Source organism: Podarcis melisellensis (assembly GCF_964234715.1).
Source record: "Podarcis melisellensis genome assembly, chromosome: 7".
NCBI lineage: Eukaryota > Metazoa > Chordata > Lepidosauria > Squamata > Lacertidae > Podarcis > Podarcis melisellensis.
Window position 1 is genome coordinate 60,763,644 of NC_138539.1, and position 22,271 is coordinate 60,785,914.

Sequence of the window (22,271 nt, forward strand, 5' to 3'; positions counted from 1 at the left end):
ATGTATTTGCAGTTGCTTGCTTTCCAGTCTGCTGTGATACAGTGGTACCTCGGGTTAAGTACTTAATTCGTTCTGGAGGTCCATTCTTAACCTGAAACTGTTCTTAACCTGAGGTACCACTTTGGCTAATGGGGCCTCCCGCTGCTGCCGCACGATTTCTGTTCTCATCCTGAAGCAAAGTTCTTAACCCGAGGTACTATTTCTGGGTTAGTGGAGTCTGTAACCTGAAGTGTCTGTAACCCGAGGTACCACTGTACAAACAGAGCCAAAATTAGAGATTTTGATCAGTTGGAATGCGTTTTGGAGAAGCGGTGTTTTCTTCTTCTTAAATTTAAACTTTTAAAAATACTACACACATAAATAGTATTCCTGTTTGAGGAGGCTTCGAAGGAAATTCTTTGTGTTGTTGTTTTTCCAAAAAACACTCTGGTACAAGTCTTGATGAGCCAAAGAGGCACATTGTACTGCTGTCAACCCCAGAACATTTTCTGTGCTATTAGCTTTGTTCTATTTGGTGCTCAGTGAACTGTGGTGCAGCTCTGTGCACTAAGCCTGCGCACATGGGGAAACAAAGATCCTGAGAGCTCATGGACAGGCTGTGCTTTTGAAGGGCCTGCTGAATTAAAATTAAATTAGACACTTCCTGTCACACAGATTGCTACTGGTCCTACTAGCCCCCAGTGTTAAGCATTCTACAGCCAACTGGAGAGACCATTAGGCTGAAGTCATATGCACCTTTACCAAGGATGAGTGGCTTTTACTTCTGAGTAAACATGCTTAGAATTGTACTTTAGAACATGTTCTCAAATCACCCATTTAACTTTTCCTGGCTTAACAATATTCTTGTTTATAGAATCCAATTTAACCCCCCCCCCCCAAAAAAAAACACCTTTGCCTGGCTTGTGTCCCTATATGTTCTGGCTCTCTCAAAATCAGGTTGGGTTAAGTACTGCTGTCCAAGGCTCTGACGCTGTATTGAAGCTCAAATTTAAAGAGCTACTTCGTACATTAGCTTATAACCCGGATGGAGAACATCAGGTTTGAGCACCAAATGCAGCCCTCTGGGCCTGTCTGTCTAATCCTGCTCATTATGGAAATTCAGCTGATCCTAGCTCTCCACTAAGTGCACCTGCATAATATGTACCGTATTTTTCGCTCTACAAGACGCACCAGACCATAAGACGCACCTAGTTTTTGGAGGAGGGAAACAAGAAAAAATATATTCTGAATCTCAGAAGCCAGAACAACAAGAGGGATAGCTACGCAGCCTGCATTTGCTCCATAAGACGCACACACATTTCCCCTTACTTTTTAGGAGGGAAAAAGTGAGTCTTATAGAGCAAAAAATACGGTATATTTGAGGACTATCAGAGATGAGTGTAGCTAGGGAGTGTAGCTAAGTGCAGTTCGTGGATCCAGAAAAGACTCTAGTTTGTGTACTCATTTTTGTCCTTGCAGCTACACCCATTATTCCTGGCTATTTTATTGCATACTCTAGAGTGCCAGAGTTTGGTTTCTGCCTACATATAATTAGTCCTTATAATCAGTGTTTCAGAACATCACTCTGCTCCTGAAATCTCTCAAGTCTTCCAGATGCCCCAATAACTCTATATTGTCACTGAAGCTCCATACAAGATCCTTTTGTAATTGGATGTGTTCAGAGGGGAGAATGCAAGGGAAGAGACTGTGTGTAGAACAGCTTTTTCAGCATTAAGCTTCCCGGGGGGCATCTACAAAATTGCAAAGGCAGGACATGCTCTGCTATGCAATTTAATGCAAAGTCAAATAATGCCTGACTCAAAATTGCACGCCTCTGCATGCTGCGCATGCAAACAGATGGGGCTCAGAAAGGTGTGTGATTCTCCCCCTGCCCGCAGATCTCTTTTAGAGTTGAACTAGCTTAGCTTTTGTAAATCTCAAATAAATCTCTTCCTCATGCCCATATACGCTATTGATTGATAAGCACAATGGAGAGTGGCTCTGGGAGAATCATTGCTGAGCTGTGAAACAGCCTGTTCGCTTCAGTAAAATTGAGTTTCGCTCTGCATTAAATATTCTTGCTCATTGATTGTGCTTCTTATCAAGTTATTACAGTAGTCACCAGTTGTTGTTGTTGTTGTTGTTGTTGTTGTTGTTGTTGTTGTTGTTGTTTTGTGTGTGTATGTGTGTATGTATCTGCTTTAGGACTTGAACATTTTCTTGGGTAAATTAAGCTAGACGGTTTATTGAATATTTACAGATAAATTGTAAACAGATAAAAACATTAGCAGGAGTTATGTAATAACCTGCAGTTTTATAAGAGTATATATTTACAGTTGATAAGTAAATGAGCAAGTTAAATGAACTTGGATATGCAGAAGAAGATAATTAAAAAAAAAATTAATTTAAGGAACCGCAGAAAGAGGGAGAAGGAAGTCAAAATGTAGAAGTGTTAAATTGATTGCAAAACTAATAATGTATACATTTGAAAAATATAAATAAAAAAACTAAAAAAAGCTGGATGGTGAAAGGTGTATTGATTCAATTTTGGGTGAAAGTTAGATATGGTGGATGTGGGGCTGCTTCCTCCCCCCCCCCCCCAAGGCACCCTATGTTGAGTGTTCTCCCTGCCCCTCATTTCTCTATGCCTTGTCATGTCCAATTCCATTATTTCCTGGGCAGGACTGGCTCAAAACATTTTGTTATCTGAAGTAGAACAGTAAATGGTACCCCACTTACCCTCAAGTCTAAGTGAGTAGTATCCAGGGGTGGCTAAGTTATTTTAGCACTTGGAGCTAAAAACCAAACCACATCCACCGCCTCTATAATGATAATGATATCTGAATGAAGCCCTCCTGTTGCTGCCTAGTATAATCCCATGTTGCATAAGGCTGTAGCAGCATATATCAAAAGTTTTGAGTACTGGACACCATGAATAAATATTATTATTATTATTTTTTTAAAAAAATAAAGTCGCTTCTGCTTACTAAGATTAAGGTATTTTGCGACATGTTTCTCTCTCCATGTAAGACTTATCTGTCCCTCAGTGCATCATAAGTGGTTGGCGCATTTGTATACTTATCCAAGGTTGTGTCCGGGATTTGCATTCCATTTCCAGTTTTGTTGTGGGAAAGCTTGATTAAAACCAACAGAAAAATGAAATAGAGAACACCTGAGCCCACTATGAAAAATGGCAGTCTCTAAAAGCATCATTAAGTTTCAGGCTCTGTTTCAGTATTTAATATTTTAGAGATGAGGTAATTAAAAGAAGCATTTGGTACCTACAGCCTGTTTGAGGTTTGGGAAGGATGTGAGTAATTTATAGTCTACAAAGGTGAATTATTGAAAACAGTAGCTTCCTTAGGAGTGGCATATATCTAAGGCACTCAGTACAATATTATGTTCATTTCATAGAGCACTGAAGAGACACATGAGTATGGTTTTTTCCTAACCAAATTTGGCTGACATAATTCCCAAACATAACACAACTGCCTTTTAGCACAGACAAAGGACATAATCCAGCAAAAGTTGGTTGGATCAAAGTCCTATTGAAAGCACTCCAGTATACACATAATTGAGAGTCCCATGGAAATTGCATAGGATTGCACTGAGAAGCTAGTTGCAATGAAGTCCTGTTCCATTGTTTTTGTTGGGACTTAGAGGGTAATTCTACCTATATCTACTCAGGAGTAAGTCCTACTGAATTCAGTGAGGCTCACTGTCAGGTAGATGGGGTTAGATTGCATCCCAAAACATCTGGAGGGCCATAGGTTCCTCACTTTTGCTATAAAACAAGGCCAGCAAAATAGCCCTAGAATCCCAATTTAACCAATTTTTGGTAAGGTTAATGAACAGAAACGGGTAGTACCTAAGAGCCGAATTTCATAGCAGCTGTAGGCCGCACAAAACACAGCACACTTTAAGCTGCAGAGAATTTAATAAGAAAGAACAGAGCCACTTTCTTTCTGCTTCATGTAGCTTTCAGAGGAAACCCTAATGTATAAACAAAGGAGACCAATCATTAGTGTCTGAAAGGACATAAGGCTCCCTGTTGGGATCTAAATTATAGCACTTAAAAGAACTCCTCTTGTGACTCTGTCTGGACCATGTATTTTGGGAATGGTCACTTTCGGAAGTACAAAGTAGGGGTGGATGACCATTCCTGGTCTTGTACAAGAATGAGGTATTAAGTGAAGCAGGAAATTCTTGCTTCTATAATGGTTGAAGTGACATAATCTACTTCCAGTTCCTCCCTTGAGGCTATCCCTTTTCTCCTGTTCCTGTCACTGCTGTGGTTCACAGTTACATTTAACTTCTCTCATTCCCCCCAAAAAAGGTCATTTCCCCCTGTTTGAATATAAATGTGAAGTGAATACATTGTGTGGTGAACAGATGTTAATAATATGACACAGGAAGAACTTGTTCCCCCATCTGTTCTCCGCCACCTCTTCCTTTGACATTAGGGTAACACATCTTTAGCTGTTATGGAACTTCTGGGTAGCATGATTGGGTGGCGGTGGGACTTCAGTACAATTTGCAGAACCTGGAGGTTATAATTTTTGTGTCCAGTTTTCCAAATGGGACACATGAAAGCAATGGAAATACAGGAAATGAAGTGTTGTTTCTGAGGTCCAACATAGGAAGAGCCAGTGTTTTCATGTTAAGTAGGTCACATTGTTTGCAACTGAATTAGAGCTTAGTTTATTAATCTGGTGCGTTTTTATAGCTAAGTACTTCAACATGACTGAATCGGCTCCATTTTCTGTGCACATGAACAAGAGTACCACATTTGACCTGTATCACTTTTCATCTGGGAAGCATCTTTCCCAGGACATTAGGCAGGGTGAGGCAGCTGCCTCAGGTGGCAGAAGTTGAGAAGGAGGAAGTAGATAGAGCTGTTTGTGCCACACGACTGGCACTGTACCAACTCAGCTAGCTGCCTCCAAGTGGAGAGGAGGGTGCTGTTCCATTGCCAGTGTTGAAGTACGCTTTAGCTGATAGTTTGGTTGGGTTTTGTACACAGATGGGGGAGAGTGCCATCTTGTCCTTTGCCTGGCACCTGCTAGTGCTACTATTTACTTAAATCCGGCCCATTTGGGGGCGGGGGAGCCATAGTCACTGTTTATAACAAAAAAAGACAGATTGTAAGCCTAGTGGGCATGACTAATCACATTACAAGCTGGATGGGTCAAAAATGATTATATCTAGGCTACCTGGAATTAATCCATCTGAAGGCTTTTTTTTAAAGAACTTGATGATTTAAAACAAATATTGGCTGTGAAAGAGCTCCATTGATAAAGAGCTGTAAAAGAATAAGCAGAAACTGAAAAACAGGGGAACAAATGCAGGGATTAAGAAGCAACAAAAATGGAAGAATACAAGACAGACGGAGGAGGAAAATATAGAGAAAACATAAGCAGGAACTAAAAAATGCATGCATTTGAAGGTCAGGAACAGAAGCGTAAAGTGTTTCTCTTTATTGGTTACTTTTTCCTTTTCACAAGAATAGAGAAATTATCATAATTGAATGGGGGGGGGGAATTAAGTGAGTAGCAGAATACAGATGAGAAAGAAGAGGCTTAAGGTGGGAACAGGTAGAATTTCTCTGCATGGTAGCTGCATGAGTTCGTTTATAGTAAGAATGATTTATTTGTACCAGATTCATTTAAACAATCAGCAGCCTATGTTATGTCGGAACCTTTTTAATATATATATATATATATATATATATATATATATATATATATATATATATATATATATATATATATATATTGGAAGACCAGATATCCTAACTCACTTGGTTAAGTGCACAGTGAACTGCTTAAATGTCGTTGAAAGAAAATAGATGTGGGTTTTAGCAGCTTAAGTGTGTACAGGGCTGTAGCCTTTGGACACAGAGGACTGAATATTCCTTGTACTTCCTCTTTTGGCGAGGGAAACTGACTATATTAATCAATACTTTGCTTCAGTTTCAAATTTTGCATCCAAGTAGTATATGATAGCTCAGCTTATCTGGCATTTTATCAATGTGGCCTCCTTCCCGTATAGAGTTTCCAGTCCTTTAAAAGGTTAGATTACAATATTAGAACATATTTTGAAAGGATCAAACTTTTCCATCCTTGCTCCCTCCTTCATTTCAATTTTCTGTCATTCCTCATTTCATTATGATGATAGAATCCAACGTAAAGCATGAATAAACCTGAATGTGCAGCTACATTTGACATGGCAAGGACAGCTCTGTCTTGCAAAAGTGATGCAATTAATTCATAACATTGAATGGGAAGTTCTACAAACCTAAGCACCAAATGTTCTAGCATTATTGACAGACCAATATATCAACAACATTAATTAGCTTCAGGTCTATTTGGCTGAGATCCTTATTTTTATAAAGTCATTGATCATACAGGAATTGTCCCTCATAATGACTGTCATTTATTTCCTGCCACCAATTCTAGCTAAAATGTTTTTGAGGTGGCTTACAAGATCATTTATTTGGGATAGCACAAATTCAAAGCATTGCTAGCTTTTGAAATGTTTATCTGATTCATATCTCAATAAAGTGCACAGTTATTTTTAGGCAAAAGCTGTAACTTTGAGGGCATCATTAACCCTTGGACTCATGTGGCCAAGTCACACATTACCACTGGTAATAATATTTCCCCCCCCCCAAGCTTTTCTCTGTATGTTTCCAATGATAGCTCTGCTTCTCTTACACAGAAACCATAGCTCAGCAGCTGGGAACCTCCAGCCTATGGGTAACTAGGGCTGGGTGTTATCTGGTTTTCAACATTGTGATATATCACCAGCTAAACATAGTGATATGCTAATATATCACGATGTCTGAAATAAGGATGGAGCTATGTAGAGGAATTGACTGGTTTCATGGTATAATATTATTGGACGATATATTGATATATTGCCCAGCCCTGCAGGTGACGAAGCCAAGCCCACCGGCCCTAAATGTCATATATGATGTCAGGTATGGGGCAGGTATGGATGGACCAAAAGGGGGTTGAAAGCACAGGTGATCAGCTGATTGGTGGCACCTGCAAATCCTGGTGCACGTAGCTAAACGTGCACCAGGACATGTGCAAATAAAGCTCAACAACTTTTCAGTTCACTTTTTGAAATATGGCAACCCTAGTTTAAAAGCAGCACTTTTTAAAGCCAGAACCCACTGGAACCTCTCAGGTGGGCACCATTGCCATTAGAGGAGAACAGGGGAGGCATTCATGGTGAGTTCCGGCACCTCTTTTTTCTAGAAAAATAGCACTGATTTTTAGGATACTGTTAATGACAAGCGGTATTTCTACGAGATAGGAGGAATTGCATGCATGTGTGAGCTGCACACTTACACTGTACCAGGGTTTGGCTCTAGTTCACCAGTCTTGTGATGTGTCATATTCCGTGCTTTCCTCCCTTTTACTTATTCCAGCCAGACGTGACCTTTTATGGAACAGCCAAAGGGAATGGCTTTCCATGAGCTTTGCCCCCTGCTGATGTCTTTAATGCGACTGTCACTGGGTACTTCAGGGCTGTACTATGGGATGAATTTGGATTCTGGGCACGTCAACTTGTCACATCACATGAAGTATGTCACTAAAGCACAGTCCATGAAGGGTAATAGGAGGCAATGGGAAGGGTTATGTGAGGACAGATGCCTGCAGGGAAATGGATGGGCACATACTCTTAAGCTAAAACTTCCTTTTGAACTCTTCGCCCTGATTCCAGTATAGAATGTGAGCTTTTTTTTTAACCTTTAGGGTCACTCTCATAGGGTTTCATAGTGCCTGGAATGATATTCTTTTTGATACACATTTTTAGCAAATTAGCTTGCCCTGATTTGTAGCTTTCGTGAAAAAAGTATAACCTCCTATCCCTTTGTAAGTCTGTTGTAAACAATAAAAGAAATTGCACAGACAGTATTCTGTCCAGTTGTTCAAGTAAAAAGCCAGCCTCCCCACAGCCTCTGTATGGACTATATTCTTACATGTACTAGGTTCATATTCTCACAAAAGCCAAAAACTAATTCACAACAAAAACAATTTTTTTGGACAAAAACGAAAGAAGAGCTGGAATGAATTAGAGCAAAATGTCATTGCTGTTGTTGTTTTGTTTAATACACTCTGCAGAGTCTCTCTTTTTAAAAAATCCTTCTAAAATATTTAATAGCATATATGGTCCTCTTTGAAATTCAGAACAGTTGTCTTGAATTGGACACACACACACACACACACACACAGAGTGGGGGGGTCCTGCATACACACCATAGCTTCAAAGCACATGACTTCCACCATAGAATCCTGGAAACTAGTTTACCCCTCACAGGGCTATAATTCCCAGCACCCTGAACTATGTTTCCCAAGGGATGTCATGTGCTTTAAAATATGGTGTGTATACAGCCAGAAAGGGACTCTGCATAGCTCTTCTCTTTTCTGTGCCTTGGATAATGCGAATACTTGCACACATATATATACATACATACACACACACACACTGTATATATATTATAAATTATTAAAGCCATTTAGATTTTTCTAGCACAAACTATACATGCCCTCCTCCCCGCTTGTAGGCAAATGTGTAGATTTGCAACACAGGACGAAGGGCAGTTGCTGAACTACCTTCTACAGCATTCATTTCTTAGACCTGGACGTGTGTCTGTAGCATCTTCTGTACCTTTCTGATTAGATTACAGTTGGAAGAGATATGCCCACAGGCTCCCCACCCCCACCCCTGCCATTGTTCAAGCGCATTGTTGTACCTTTACTTCGCAGGCAGCTTTCTGTGTCTGTGCAATCACACATCACATACGAGTTAATCAGACTTTCCACCCTAAAATTTGTGCTTCACACACTTACATGGTGGAAAAACCACAAGCAAACCATTATTTGCGTTTATGTCAAGCAGGACGCAATTGGAAGAGAAATCTCCGGTTCTGCCTTAGTGCATCCTTTAACAGATAATGTGATACTAAATGGGAAACCATTTTATGTAAACTCTTGGGAGAAGATGACCATTAGTCATTTTAAAAAATAAGGAATTTGGACCTGCAAGGCTTAACATTTGTTCCTAAGCCTACTTACCCAGACAGAAATTCCATTAAAATTAGTGGGACGGGAATTGAAATAATAATCCGCCGGGTTAGGCTGCAAAGTTCATATTTCACAGAGCCATGAACTTATTGAATGGCTTTGGACAAACTTCTGTGGGTTGGATCCAAAGTCTTCACTCTTTGAACTGCAGGAGTTTCCGTTCATGGGAGGATAGTTCTGTTCTCTCTTTTCTGGAATTTTTCAATTGGAGTTTTCACAATACAATTAAAAGAACAAACTAATCTGCAGTAAAGAAAGAAAGAAACTAAAGAAGAAAAAGAAACTGCAAAATCATCTCTCACCACTGTATCTTAACTTTCATCCCCTACAGAGGAAGGTGTGCCCTCCCAGCTCTCACCTGGGCACATCCCTCTCTTCTAACAGCCTCTAACCCTGTGGCCTCTCCCCTTCATCGCTTCTCACATGGAGTCCTCACACTGTCCTTCATGGAAAGATAGTTCTGATCACTGAATGGGTCCTCCAGTGAGTGGAAGTACGGAAGTCCCTTCTGCTCACAGAATGAAGACGTTGGGATTAAACCCATTCATGATCCAGTCATCTCCTATTGTTAACTTTGGGAATAATGAAACACTTCTGCCTAATACAGTGGTACCTCGGGTTACATACGCTTCAGGTTACAGGCTCCGCTAACCCAGAAATAGTGCTTCAGGTTAAGAACTTTGCTTCAGGATGAGAACAGAGATCGTGCTCTGGTGGCGCAGCAGCAGCAGGAGGCCCCATTAGCTAAAGTGGTGCTTCAGGTTAAGAACAGTTTCAGGTTAAGTACGGACCTCCGGAACAAATTAAGTACTTAACCCGAGGTACCACTGTAGTGGACAGAGATTGGGCAGGGGCAGGGAGGGTGATGAGATGAAGTAAGCAAATCTTTGGTGTATGTTATATTTAATTTAAGTTACTTGTTTCTGAAGAGCATTTCCCACGTTGCCAAAATCTTGTGCATTCTGTCTTTGAATTATTTGATGGGGATTACATTGGGCACCCACAACCTCTGTGTCTGTAGGCCTGAGGCCCCAGCACACACAGCACAAGTGTTGTTTGTCGTTGGTGTTTAGTTCCATATGTTGAACGCTTGCGCTTTCATTTGCAGAGCGAGCAAGAATTTTAATAATGTAATGAGGACATGCTGAGAATGTTTGCTTTCCATTAGTGAAAGGAGGCATTTGATTCCTTTCTGAGATGGAGGTAGAAGAGAAAGTAATTAGCTAGAGTTGACATCGCCAGAGTCAGCTAAAATAGCACTGCCAGATGTCTGTGTTCTGCTGGTTTTGCCCCAGACATCTGTGGATAAGCTAGAAGGCGGGGAAACAAACAATGCTAAGGCACAAATAGATATAGCATAAAGTAATCTGACTCCTTGGGTTAGAATGCCTGATCTTCTGGGAACTTCCATGGCAGTTTAATTAACTGTATTTTGTTTTCTTTTTTAAATTATCTGCTCCTTAGTGACATAGATCTTTCTGGAAAAAGGTCTGATTTCACCAGAGTTTCTTTAGGCATGCTTTTATATCTCATAGTTTGGTTTGCATTGCCTTTGCTTTTGGCTTAATTTGTTTTGTTTTTTTAACAATAAAATAGCAGTCACCCATCCTAGTGATTTGGTCAATGGTTTTTCTGCATCAGTATGCCTGCTGGAAGTCTCTTTGGTGAAGATAAACTGCACTTGTGTAATCTTTAAGCCCTGTTGTACGCTTAGGCCTTCACTTCCACTGAACTAAAATTTGCATAATTCTTTAGGGAAAGTCCCTCAAATTAAATTGATCTCACACAGGTATAACTTGGCAACATTGGTACAGTACAGTACATACTTCAGGGGTACCTGCTGTAATTCAGGGATTCTCCCTAGTGAGCCTTATAAGGCCACCGCTGTACTGGGGTTCTGCTCTTGAGTAGATCTTAGCTGAATAACACCCATTTTGCCCCAGTAGCTGCCCTGTGTGATTCAAGAGCTCCATGACCCAGGTTATCCCTTCAAGAGCTGGAGAATGTGGAGGTGACCTAGTGGTGCTGCTTCACTGGTGCCCACATGACCAGTAGGGTTGCTTATTTTGTTGGGCCAAAACAACGTGTATAATGAATGCTCTCACACTCAGGTCACCAACAACAGCTTGTTCAGTGAGGAGAGGAAAAAGCAACATGCCACCATTTCTTTCCTAAAAAGACAGAGCGACCATTGTTCCCAAATTACATAATCCCAAATGTTTATGAAATCAGACTGCCCAAACTGTAGTCCTATTGCTAGCAAAGCAAGCCAACCACTTGGCAGATGATCATGCAAACTGAGGCATGACAAAGCTTCAGTGTTGACCAGATGGCTGCAAAAAGTGTTCCTAAAAGACAAAACTAAAAAAATATATGTATCACCTACGGAAGTCTCTTAGGGCAACCAGCCCTACCAGGTGAAATGGCCAGCATTTTTTTCAAAAAAAAGGTTATCCCCAATATTTCAAAACTATACTCTTTCCTGTCTCACATATCTTTCCATGAGCCATTTCAATGTAGAGAGAATCCTGGATGGTTTTCTGTCAATCTCTCATTCTCTGGCCAGTCAGCTCTCTGTACCGCTCAACCATTCTCAATCCAAATAATTGCTAGGCCAGGAGCACCCACTCATCTGTCTCCAGGCAGAAAAATCAATTTTTTATCTTACCAGGGCAAATTATCACAACTTTCTCGCTGCACTCAATGCAAACTGAAATAATTGTGCCCTTCATAATCTTATACTGCAGGTACTCCTGTGGACCACCTGAAAATTGCAAATTTTTGCAAAGCTTTTATAATCTAGATAGTTTTGAATCCAGATTATAAAAGACATTGGTTACATTATACAGGAGGAGGATCTCAAGGGTTGTCTGCTTTGCATACAGGCACCCGCAAATTCAATCCCTACCAGTTCAGAATCTCAGGAACTGGGGATGGGAAAGACCTCTTTCTGGCACCCTGGGATAGATGGACCAGCGATTTGACTTGGTGCCAAACTAAGGACTCAGCTACATTAGGAAAGAAAAAGTGTTTTATATGCATTATAATGCTGTGACACCAGATGGCTCCCATCTTTCGCCAACATGATTTCGCATAATGAAGTTTACAACTTGTTTTCCAAAAACGCTTTTTTGATGTGTGTAGATGCAGCCTAAGTGCCAATAAGAGACTTCCTTCCGATGCAAACTACAGTACTAGCTTCAGGGGAGGATTTTTTCTTAGGACCTAACAATTACTAGCCTCTCCTCAACTAATGCATGGTTTTTGTTTTTTTTAATGCAAATGACACATTAAAAGCAGACACATTTAACATCAAGACTTGTTTGTTTCTCAGAATATTGTTGCACGCCACCCCAATCTCAGTGTTACGGTGTTCCAGGCAGTTACCCAGGGTTTGTGTTTCCTTTGGAATTAGTTACAGCGGAGTTACATCGTTGATTTGCACATATACACAACCTGAGCCTATGAAGGAGGGGTTCACAGCATTAACACCCCAAGAGGAACTTTCTTCTCCTATAGCTGTAGCCTTGAATTCAAACGGAAATCAAGCATTGCTGTGACTTTCTGGCCTCCTAGCCTGCTACTTTTCCACTTCTAGTTTCTAGCTCAAATCACCCAACTCTCAACTGTGGTCTTTGCCTTTCTAACTACCAGTGAGTTGAGGGAACAGGCCCACCTCACTCCCTTTGTTCCCTTAATGGCCCATTACCTAGGCTATCGCCTCACGAGGAATTTGAACCCTTGCTTATAATAACATTTGCTGGATCCAAGGGTTAGAAAGGTCTCGACCTACAGTCTACTCCCCCACCCCAAACTCATGACAGTATAAAGCAGTGTCATGTGCTTAGAGGGCTGGCTCATTTCAGTCCACTAAGCACTCGCAACTCCTTTCAGGGCCACAGCCAGTCTTTCTAAATACATATGCACATTTGTATAAATCTAAAGTCCTGAGCTTCTGCTGTGACTCACTCCGTGCAGTCGCACAGCAGTGGGTGATGTGACCCACCCATCTTGAAATACTGAAATATGTTGCCTAACAATGCATGCCCGCAAGTTGAGGCAGAATCTAATGACATGGGTCTCTTGCACCTTTCTCCCACTTGCTTGCTTTCAAATGCTGTTCTCAGAAGCACCTTCCCTCTAAAACCACATTTGCAGTGCTCATTTGATCCAGAGCTCCTAAGGAACCTGGCCTGTTTTTAAGGCAAGGGTTAGCGGCTTTTAAGATAAGCCAGTGAGATTTTGCTGGTTCTTGTATGCAGGGGACTGAAATTTGGTAATGGGCCTTCTCAGTAGCGGCGCCTGCCCTGTGGAACGCCCTCCCACCAGATGTCAAGGAAATAAACAACTATCTGACTTTTAGAAGACATCTGAAGGCAGCCCTATTTAGGGAAGTTTTTAATGTTTGATGTTCTATTGTGCTTTTAATTCTGTTGGGAGCCACTCAGAGTGGTAATAATAACAATATTATTATTAACAACAACAACAACAATATCTGGGCTTCCAGTTGCCCAACCCCTGCTGCTGGGGTTCTCAGCAGCCCTACAGCAATATACCAGAACCTTCATGGGAGTTGTGGTGGCAATATTATTATTATTATTAGGCATTATTATTTGTTTACATTTGGTAGTTGCTTTATACAAAAAAAGGTCTCCAAGCGACTCAACAAGAAAAAATGCAAACAGGTAAAATCAATTGAAAACCAGCAAATGTAAAATAATGCCTAAAATGTTCATCCAAGATGGGTAGATAAAAACGTGTTTGCCTGGTACAGGTGACTCCCCACTTAGGTGGGAGTTACGTTCTAGGCCCCCACGTGCGTAAGTCAAATAGCATAAAGTGGGGAGCACCCTCTGAACACCCTTTAAATGCCCTCTCTACCATTTGGTCTTCAATCCATACCAAAAATACTGTGTCCAAAAATATCCACAACTAAAACAAAGCTCTGGGGCTGTCTGGAGGCTATGTGGGAAAGTGCTGGCTGCTGCTAGGCTACTCTGCACACCAACTCTTATGCAGGGAAGTTGAGCAGCATAAACAAAGTCCCCCTACACCTCTGGTATCTTTGGGGCTTCCTCCACCCTCATTGGGGTGGGTAGGGACACCACCAGAAAGGCCTGTTCATAACATAACGTTTGCTCTTTGCAGTACTTAATTTTAGTTTGGAGGATCTTTATGTATTGATACTTGAATTCTCATAGCAGATGATAAGTTATCATCGCCTCTAACAGGAAGTGGCCTACCCACTCTGGGATTGGGCCATACCCATTGTGATTCTTGAGCAATTCAGGGCTTAAAGGGCATTGCCAATGGAAGTCCAGAAGCAATGGAACAAAATCTTCATATATTTGCGAAGGCTGCTGCCAACCACTGCTGCGCTGAGACTTCTACCCCATTGGCCATATGAATAGTTTGGTATGTGCCTTTGGGGCTTGGAAAATGTGTTGCAGGTTTCTATAAAGGCAGGATTTCTGCATTTCTGGCTGTATCCCAATCCTAGAGTCCTACGGAGAGGACATATTCTGTTGACAAAGACTTGTTAAGATCACAGATTTACACTGAATACCTTTGCAGCCAAAGGTACAATTGGAACTTTTACCTATTAAAGGAATGTAGGTCAGCTTCATGAATTCTCTCTCTGAAGCCAAACAAGTCTAATTTTATATGAATCAAGGAGACACAGTGGGAGATGGTTGATTTTTAGTAACAAAGGTTCAGAGGCACTAAACAGGCAATCTGGCCGTTTGAGGAATAAGCTCAGTAGAAAATAAACATGCCTATGGTTGCCAGATCAAAGTACTAAAAATCAGAGAGGTTTGTTCTGTTAAAGCAGGGAATATTCTGAAATATTCAGTATCCCTTATCTTCTATAGCCATTTCAAACATGCTACCACCAGGGAATATTTTCACCCAGCAAAAATCCTGGAGCAAGTTATTCAAGGTGTGGCACCATTAAGTCATTCAGAGCAGTGGCTAGGCCTCGAGCAGGTCTCCTGCTGTTTTATCATGAATTGTGTGTGGAACATCTCACTAGCACCTTAACTTTACATCAAGGAGTGTCCTCCATGACCCATCTCCTCTTTCAAGAACCCTTGATAAGCTTCCGAGGAACTCTCCAGGAAATAATTTAGAAACCACTGTTGTGTAGGATGGCAATAGTGTCAAATAAGGAACAATCCTTTAAATCAGGGGTGGCCTACTTTAAATAAAGGGTTATTTGGTAATCTTATCTGAGATGATATAGGTCATGCTGAACTAGAAGCACTTCCTTGCTCTGTTCAGTTTAACCAAGAGGCTTTAGACCTGTTGGATGGGCTCGCTTGCTTCAATTATGCCTCTTTTTGGAGATGACAGGGATGTCTATGTAAAATGTAGTATCTGTGACCATGAACTGGAGTTAACACTCTTAGTTTTAAGAGATACAGGCTGCATACACACTGGACATTGAAAGCACCCTCCCCCAAAAGAATCTTGGGAACTGTAGTGTGTTAAGTATGCTGTGTATTGCAGCTCTGTGAGGGGTAAACTGCAGTTCCCATGAATCTTTGCAGGCCGGGGAATGTGCTTTAAATCTATGGTCTGTACAATAAATTCAAAGTATATATTCAGAAACTTTTTTTGAAAAACATAGCTATTGTAATGACGGAAATATGGCAAGAGAATTCAATGGATAGCCAGTACACATGCAAGGAACTGAATTATAACCCCTGAGATAATACCCAGGTTATTTTCTGTGAGGTAATGCCACCTGTTCACAGAAATCCTAAGTGCAGAACAGCATATTCATCCCTTTAAAGACTATATTCTGTTTATTAGTATTGTAGCAGGGAATAATAACATTTCAGCTAAATAGGTAAATAAGTTGACAGAACTCTGCTGGGTTCAGACAGAACCAGATTTCCCTTATAAACAGTACTTATAAACGAGTAGGGAATATAGTTAATAAAATCTGAAGCTGATACAAAATCAGGAAGAGTTGCAGACACTAATAAAGGTCAAGGAGAACCTCTTGCAAAAGGTTTGGCGTAGACCAATGGTTTTTGTTCTTATGATGACATGAGTTCCATAGTCATCCTTTTCAGAGTGGCATCATATTTTCTTGCATGCCAAGAAATAAAGCTGTTTGCACGTGGTGATGGTCAGAAGCCCTGAATTCAGTTCACACCACTTTCTCTGTAAGTGAAACTAAAATGGAATATTTTCACTGTGTCTTCTGGAAGCCACAAGAAAAGCAACGATTGTGCGTGAATGATTAATCCCCCATATATATATTTAAGAGAGTCGTGAGTGGTGCTGTGAGTTAAACAACAGAGCCTAGGACTTGCCGATCAGAAGGTCGGTGTTAGGAATCCCCGTGACGGGGTGAGCTCCCGTTGCTCAGTCCCTGCTCCTGCCAACCTAGCAGTTCAAAAGCACATCAAAGTGCAAGTAGATACAATTCTGCAAAATGCAGAATTGGACAGAATGACAGGAAGGATCCAAAACCGACAAGATCAAAGATTCACAGAAGATTGGGAAAAATTTATTGAATATTTGCAGAAATTAAGTGATAATCAGATTACGTTTGTAAGTTTTAATGAAGCATTGTGATGGGAAATAAATATTAAAATGGGTTGAAGTTCACAGCAATAATATAAACAACAAAATAGAAATGTGTTTAAAGTTAAAATATGAAGGATTTGCAGACAAGTTGAGGGAAGTCAAAAAAAGAGAAATAAGATGTAACTAAGATGTATGAAGTGTATAATGTTATTTTGTATTTGAAAATTTAATAAAAATATATATATAAAAAAAAACAAAGTGCAAGTAGATAAATAGGTACTGCTCCAGCAGGAAGGTAAACGGCGTTTCCGTGCGCTGCTCTTAGTCATGCTGGCCACATGACCCGGAAGCTGTACGCCGGCTCCCTCGGCCAATAAAGCGAGATGAGCGCTGCAACCCCAGAGTCTGTCACGACTGGACCTAATGATCAGGGGTCCCTTTACCTTTATATATATTTAAATGGATTCAACCTTTCTGGATTACTAGACTAGACTGTAGGGCCATAAGATGTCCTAACCTCACCTACTCTTTCTCTCCAATGTCTGACAGGGATTGGAAAGAACGTCATTTGCGACAGGACAGCCACTCCGCTGGATGCCTTTCGGATGATGACAGCTGCGCACTATTACCCCAAGCTCATGAGCATCATGGGCAATGTCCTCCGCTTCCTGCCTGCCTTTGTGAAGATGAAGCAGCTGATCCAAGAGGGCTACGTTGGAGAACTGCTTGTGTGCGAGGTACAAGTTCACAGCGGGAGCCTGCTGGGGAAGAAATACAACTGGAGCTGCGATGACTTGATGGGGGGTGGGGGGCTGCATTCAGTTGGTACCTACATCATTGACCTCTTGACCTTCCTCACTAGCCAGAAGGCTGTGAAAGTGCACGGGCTGCTTAAGACCTTTGTGAAACAGACGGACTACATCAAGGGAATCCGCCAAATCACGAGCGACGACTTTTGCACGTTTCAGATGGTCCTGGAAGGCGGGGTGTGTTGCACCGTCACCCTCAACTTCAACGTGCCCGGGGAATTTAAGCAAGATATTGTTGTGGTAGGCTCCAGCGGGAGGCTGACTGTCATAGGCATGGATTTGTATGGGCAGAGCAACAGCTCGCCACAAAAAGAGCTCCTTTTGAAGGATTCCACCCCTGTCAGCAATGCCCTGCTGCCCGAAAAGGCCTTCAGCGACATCCCTTCCCCATACCTGCGTGGAACTATCAAGATGGTGCAGGCTGTCCGTCAAGCGTTTGAGGATCAAGATGACAGGCGGACCTGGGACGGGCGGCCGCTCACAATGGCTGCGACTTTTGATGACTGTCTCTATGCTTTGTGTGTGGTGGACACCATTAAAAAATCGAACCAGCTGGGTGAATGGCAGAACATTGCGATCATGACCGAGGAGCCAGAGCTGAGCCCTGCTTACTTGATCAGCGAAGCAATGCGCAGGAGCAGAATGTCTCTGTACTGCTAGGGGTTGTTTTTTTTGTCACCTCTCAGAAAAAGGTGGATCATTGCAGTTCTTTCCTAACGGAAAAAACATGCCATGTGTCTCAGGCCTTGGACAAGGAAGACAATATAGGGAATAAATCCTTGCTATGTAAACCACATTGCCTAGTTGGTGCTGAAATATTAGATGCGTTCGAAATGCTTGCTTTGGTAGTTGTTGGAGACTCTGTTAAAGAGAAAATTGCATTGACTGTTTACAAAATAGCATTATAGGAAGGTAGAACAGCATCCATTTAGAACCTACAGGTGCATAGCTGATGCAGTTGCGTTTACTGTGAACAAAAGGTTCGGGGAGGTCTAGTTTGAGACATTCCTCACCAGTTAGCAGGCTGCAAAGCTGGTGACTTATCAGAAAGCCCCTTCCTTGCAGAAAGCAAAACTGGCTGGCTTCTGACATGGGCACTTGCAGTCCCGCTGATAATAGCATGCTAATTGAGTACTGCATCATTCAGTAACCCATGCACTTGTATCAGTTTCATAGAATAAGAACTCTTTGGGTATGACTGTGTTGTGTGACCTAGAAAATTTGGCAGCTTGGTTTTCATAGTTAAGAATGAAGGTTTATGTTCTGTTTGGACTTCCCCACCCCCCACCCCTTTCAAGGAAACAGAAACAGAAACATGTATATTTTAAAAAATACATGCAGCTCCAAAATAGCAGCATGTTTCTCCTAGGGCCCTGGAAGAATTCAATATGACGCACAACAATCTGCAGAGAAATAAGGGACATTACTTACAGGGTGACCAGCCAGTCTCCTTATGTTCTCGGATTGTTGATAAATTCCAGAGAGGCAACCATGTCAGTCTGCCATAGCAAAACTAATATAGAATCGTAGAGATGGAGGGGACCCTGAGGATCATCTAGTCCTACCCCCTGCAATGCAGGAATATGCAGCTGCCCCTTACGGGGATTGAGCGTGCAGCCTTGGTGTTAATCAGCACCATGCTCTAACCAAGTAAGCTATCCATGTTTAGTACTGTGCAAAAGCTTTCATGGACCAGAGCTTACTTTGTTAGATGCACAAAGTAGCCCATCATACAAGGCGTGTACAGTCTACAAAAACTTGATCTTTTTTTAAGGTGTCACAGGACTCTTTTTTTTTTTTTTGACTTGGGGTTTGGTCTTTAGGACCCACACTGGGACAAGATTTTTAAAAGCATAGGTTTCAACAAAACCTAACATGTTTTAGGAGGAAATTGCACAAAACAGAGCATGATTTGTCCAAAGTCTAGGTGAGATGTAGAGACTGCTACCTGAACAGCTATTAGATAAATTTTTCTTGGCTTGCACATCATCGCTGAGATGACATGGAAGCTTGCACTGAAAAATCTAACTGGGTACTTACTCCTAGAACAGTAAAGGAGTTTACCTTTCCTTTTGGTATCTACTGGACTTTAAACGTATTCAGTCCATTTCACTTCTTTGTAGGTAGTTAATACATTACAGTGGTGCCTCGCAAGACGAAATTAATCCGTTCCGTGAGGCTCTTCGTATAGCGGTTTTTTCGTCTTGCGAAGCAAGCCCATTGACAGCTTAGCGGATTAGCGCTACAGCTGTCAAGCGGCTTCCAGCGATCAGCTGTTAAGCGGCTTATCAGCGGAACAGCTGATAAGCGGCTTAGAGGCTTAAGAAAAGGGCGAAAAAAGCGAAAAAACCCCGCGGGGGGATGCAATATTTTTTTCGTCTTGCGAAGCAACCCCATAGGGGAATTCGTTTTACGAAGCGCCTCCAAAACGGAAAACCCTTTCGTCTAGCGGGTTTTTCGTCTTGCGAGGCGTTCGTCTTGCGGGGCACCACTGTATCTTATTCCTTCCTTGCATCATTGAATTCCAGTTACATTTTTATTTTTTTTGGATCAATGCCTTGATGCAGACTCTACTTCTTCCTTCTCCAACACCTGAAGAGGTTGCCTGCATTTGGAGCAGTAGATGGGAGACTCAAAGATGAAAAAGTGGGTAACAACACTCCTACTAAAAGTTACCTGTACTAGCCATCCCTGATTCTGATGTGCAATAGCAGGATGCACATAAGATGCATGTAGGATTTCTGGGCAGAGGAGCAGATTTCTGCTAGATGGCACTGGGGGCACCAGATCGCGGAAGGGAGGATAAGCTTAGAAGGGGTGGTTGCAAGTTCCAAGAAATCTGAGAACTGAAACACTGTTTTTATAGGATTCTCATTTTTTAAAAAGATTACCCATCAATCTTATTGGTGTCATTTTGTACCACTGCGGGAAGGTCTAGTCAATTCAATCATCTCTTGTTTTCCTGTCATTCTCTTATGCTGAATATCAGTCAGGGTGGTGCACTAACAATGTTAAAAAACAAAGAGGAAAATAGAGTACCCAGTTCTATAAATCCTCTTATGTGTAGAATTAGCATGCCATCATCTTTCAGTGATTAATTGCAACCCTCTACTTAATCTGGATCTTAAATGATGCCTTGTTTTTATTTTTTTTAACCTTAAATCCAAGTGTACATTTATTGCTGTATATATTTATTGTGTTTTACAAGTGTGTGTGTGTGTGTGTACATGTGTATACGAGAGAGAGAGAGAGAGAGAGAGAGAGAGAGAGAGAGAGAGAGAGAGAGAAGCAAACTAGGTATATACAAAATGTCATCGCATGGGCATTTTATGTACAGTAGATATTTTAAAAGTTATTTATCAAACAAAAAGTGTGTGATAAAACAGAGTCTATATTTTATATATCTATACTGTAGATAGCAAAAACGAAACCGCATTTAAATTATAGCAAGAGGATATGGGAGTATTTTTTAAAGAAAAGGGAAGGCCTGTGGTGGTTTCTAGCATTTTGACAGCCTGGCTACTTTAAATGGAAAGTTGCATTTTGTGGCTCTCAGCTGCAGCAAAGTCTGTCCTCCTCCTCCTCCTTCAAAGGATGATATCCGTGTATTACTTTTCCATTGCTTGGGGAATGTGGTTAGTTATAGCCAGCCATGAGCATATATGTGCTGCTTAAAACATGGGTTTCCTGCTGTTCTTACATATTTGCACTGTTGGAATAAAGAGAAGCTAAACAGTGAATAAAGACATAAAAGGAAATAGGATTGCAGCTATCGGCTGTTCCTCAGTTGTGTTTTCTTCCTGCACTGAAATAGCTTTTCAGTTTTCTCCTGCCTTCTCTTACAGGTATACCAGACTTGAATGAAATAGCCAATATTCCTGCTTCTGAAAATTGGGGGGTGGTTTGGGGGGGGTGGAGAAGAGAGAAGGGAAGCACAGAGGTAAGAAAAGGGTTTTAACTGGTTGCCCATCCCAAAACTTCTGCTGAAAAATGTAAGCCAATCACTAACACCCCAATATTATTCACCTGTTCTGTATGGAACAGAGTTGTGTGAGGCTCTGGTGTGGGATAATGGCTGAATCCTAGAGATTACCATTTTGAGGTGGTAATGGATGCTTTAAGACTACAATATGACTCCCCTCCTCCCCAATTTATTGGGTTAGGGAAAATTTAATCTGAGTCTTGCCAGATGCCTGAAGCATATCATTGCAGCCCAGTGACCATCATACATATCAGCTTCACAAACTCTCAGTCAGACACTCAACAGTGGCTTCTTCACATCAATTACCTCTTCAACATGGAGCAAAACAGCTGTGCCATCAGAGAGGTTTACTGAGCTAAAGCTTGAGCTTGTATAACAAGAGACATTGATTGTGTTTTGATTTAGCCCAGAACCCAATTGAGGTTTCCATTCCTTGATTTTGCCAGGCATTTGCCTTCTTTTAAAGAGCTGCCACTTTTTTCTAGCACGTTCCAGGATTCTCTTATTGTAGGCTAAACTGGGCAGGCACAGAAGACTCCCAGAAACATCATCGTTACCCAGAAAAGAGGATTGGGGGGGGGGGTTAGTTCAGTTTGCCTTTAACACCAACAAACCTAATTCATTTTCCTATCAAAACATGAATACGTGAATCAAAACACAACTTTCTTTCAAAATTCACACTTTTCCAACCAAAACAGTGTACAGAAATAACACGCATTAGGAGAAAGTGTGCACAAAGATATGTTTGTTAGTGAAAAGAAACCACATCTCCCAAAGATTTGACATTTTATGATAAGGAAGGCGATGAGGAAATGTGCTGGAAAGTGTGGGATAATGCTTGCTTTAATCCATTGTCTAACC

The 22,271-nt window shown here is 41.4% G+C and overlaps 1 protein-coding gene across 1 annotated transcript in view; it reads left to right on the plus strand.

Annotated features, from left to right (window-relative positions):
* GFOD1 (Gfo/Idh/MocA-like oxidoreductase domain containing 1) overlaps window positions 1-18,224 on the plus strand; it is a 43,504-nt gene extending 25,280 nt beyond the window's left edge. Inside the window, exon 2 of the mRNA XM_081918285.1 lies at window positions 17,169-18,224. Within this exon, the coding sequence (XP_081774411.1) occupies window positions 17,169-18,088 (920 nt within the window). The 3' untranslated portion in view covers window positions 18,089-18,224. The remainder of the gene's footprint in view (window positions 1-17,168) is intronic.
* Window positions 18,225-22,271: the final 4,047 nt, after the last annotated feature.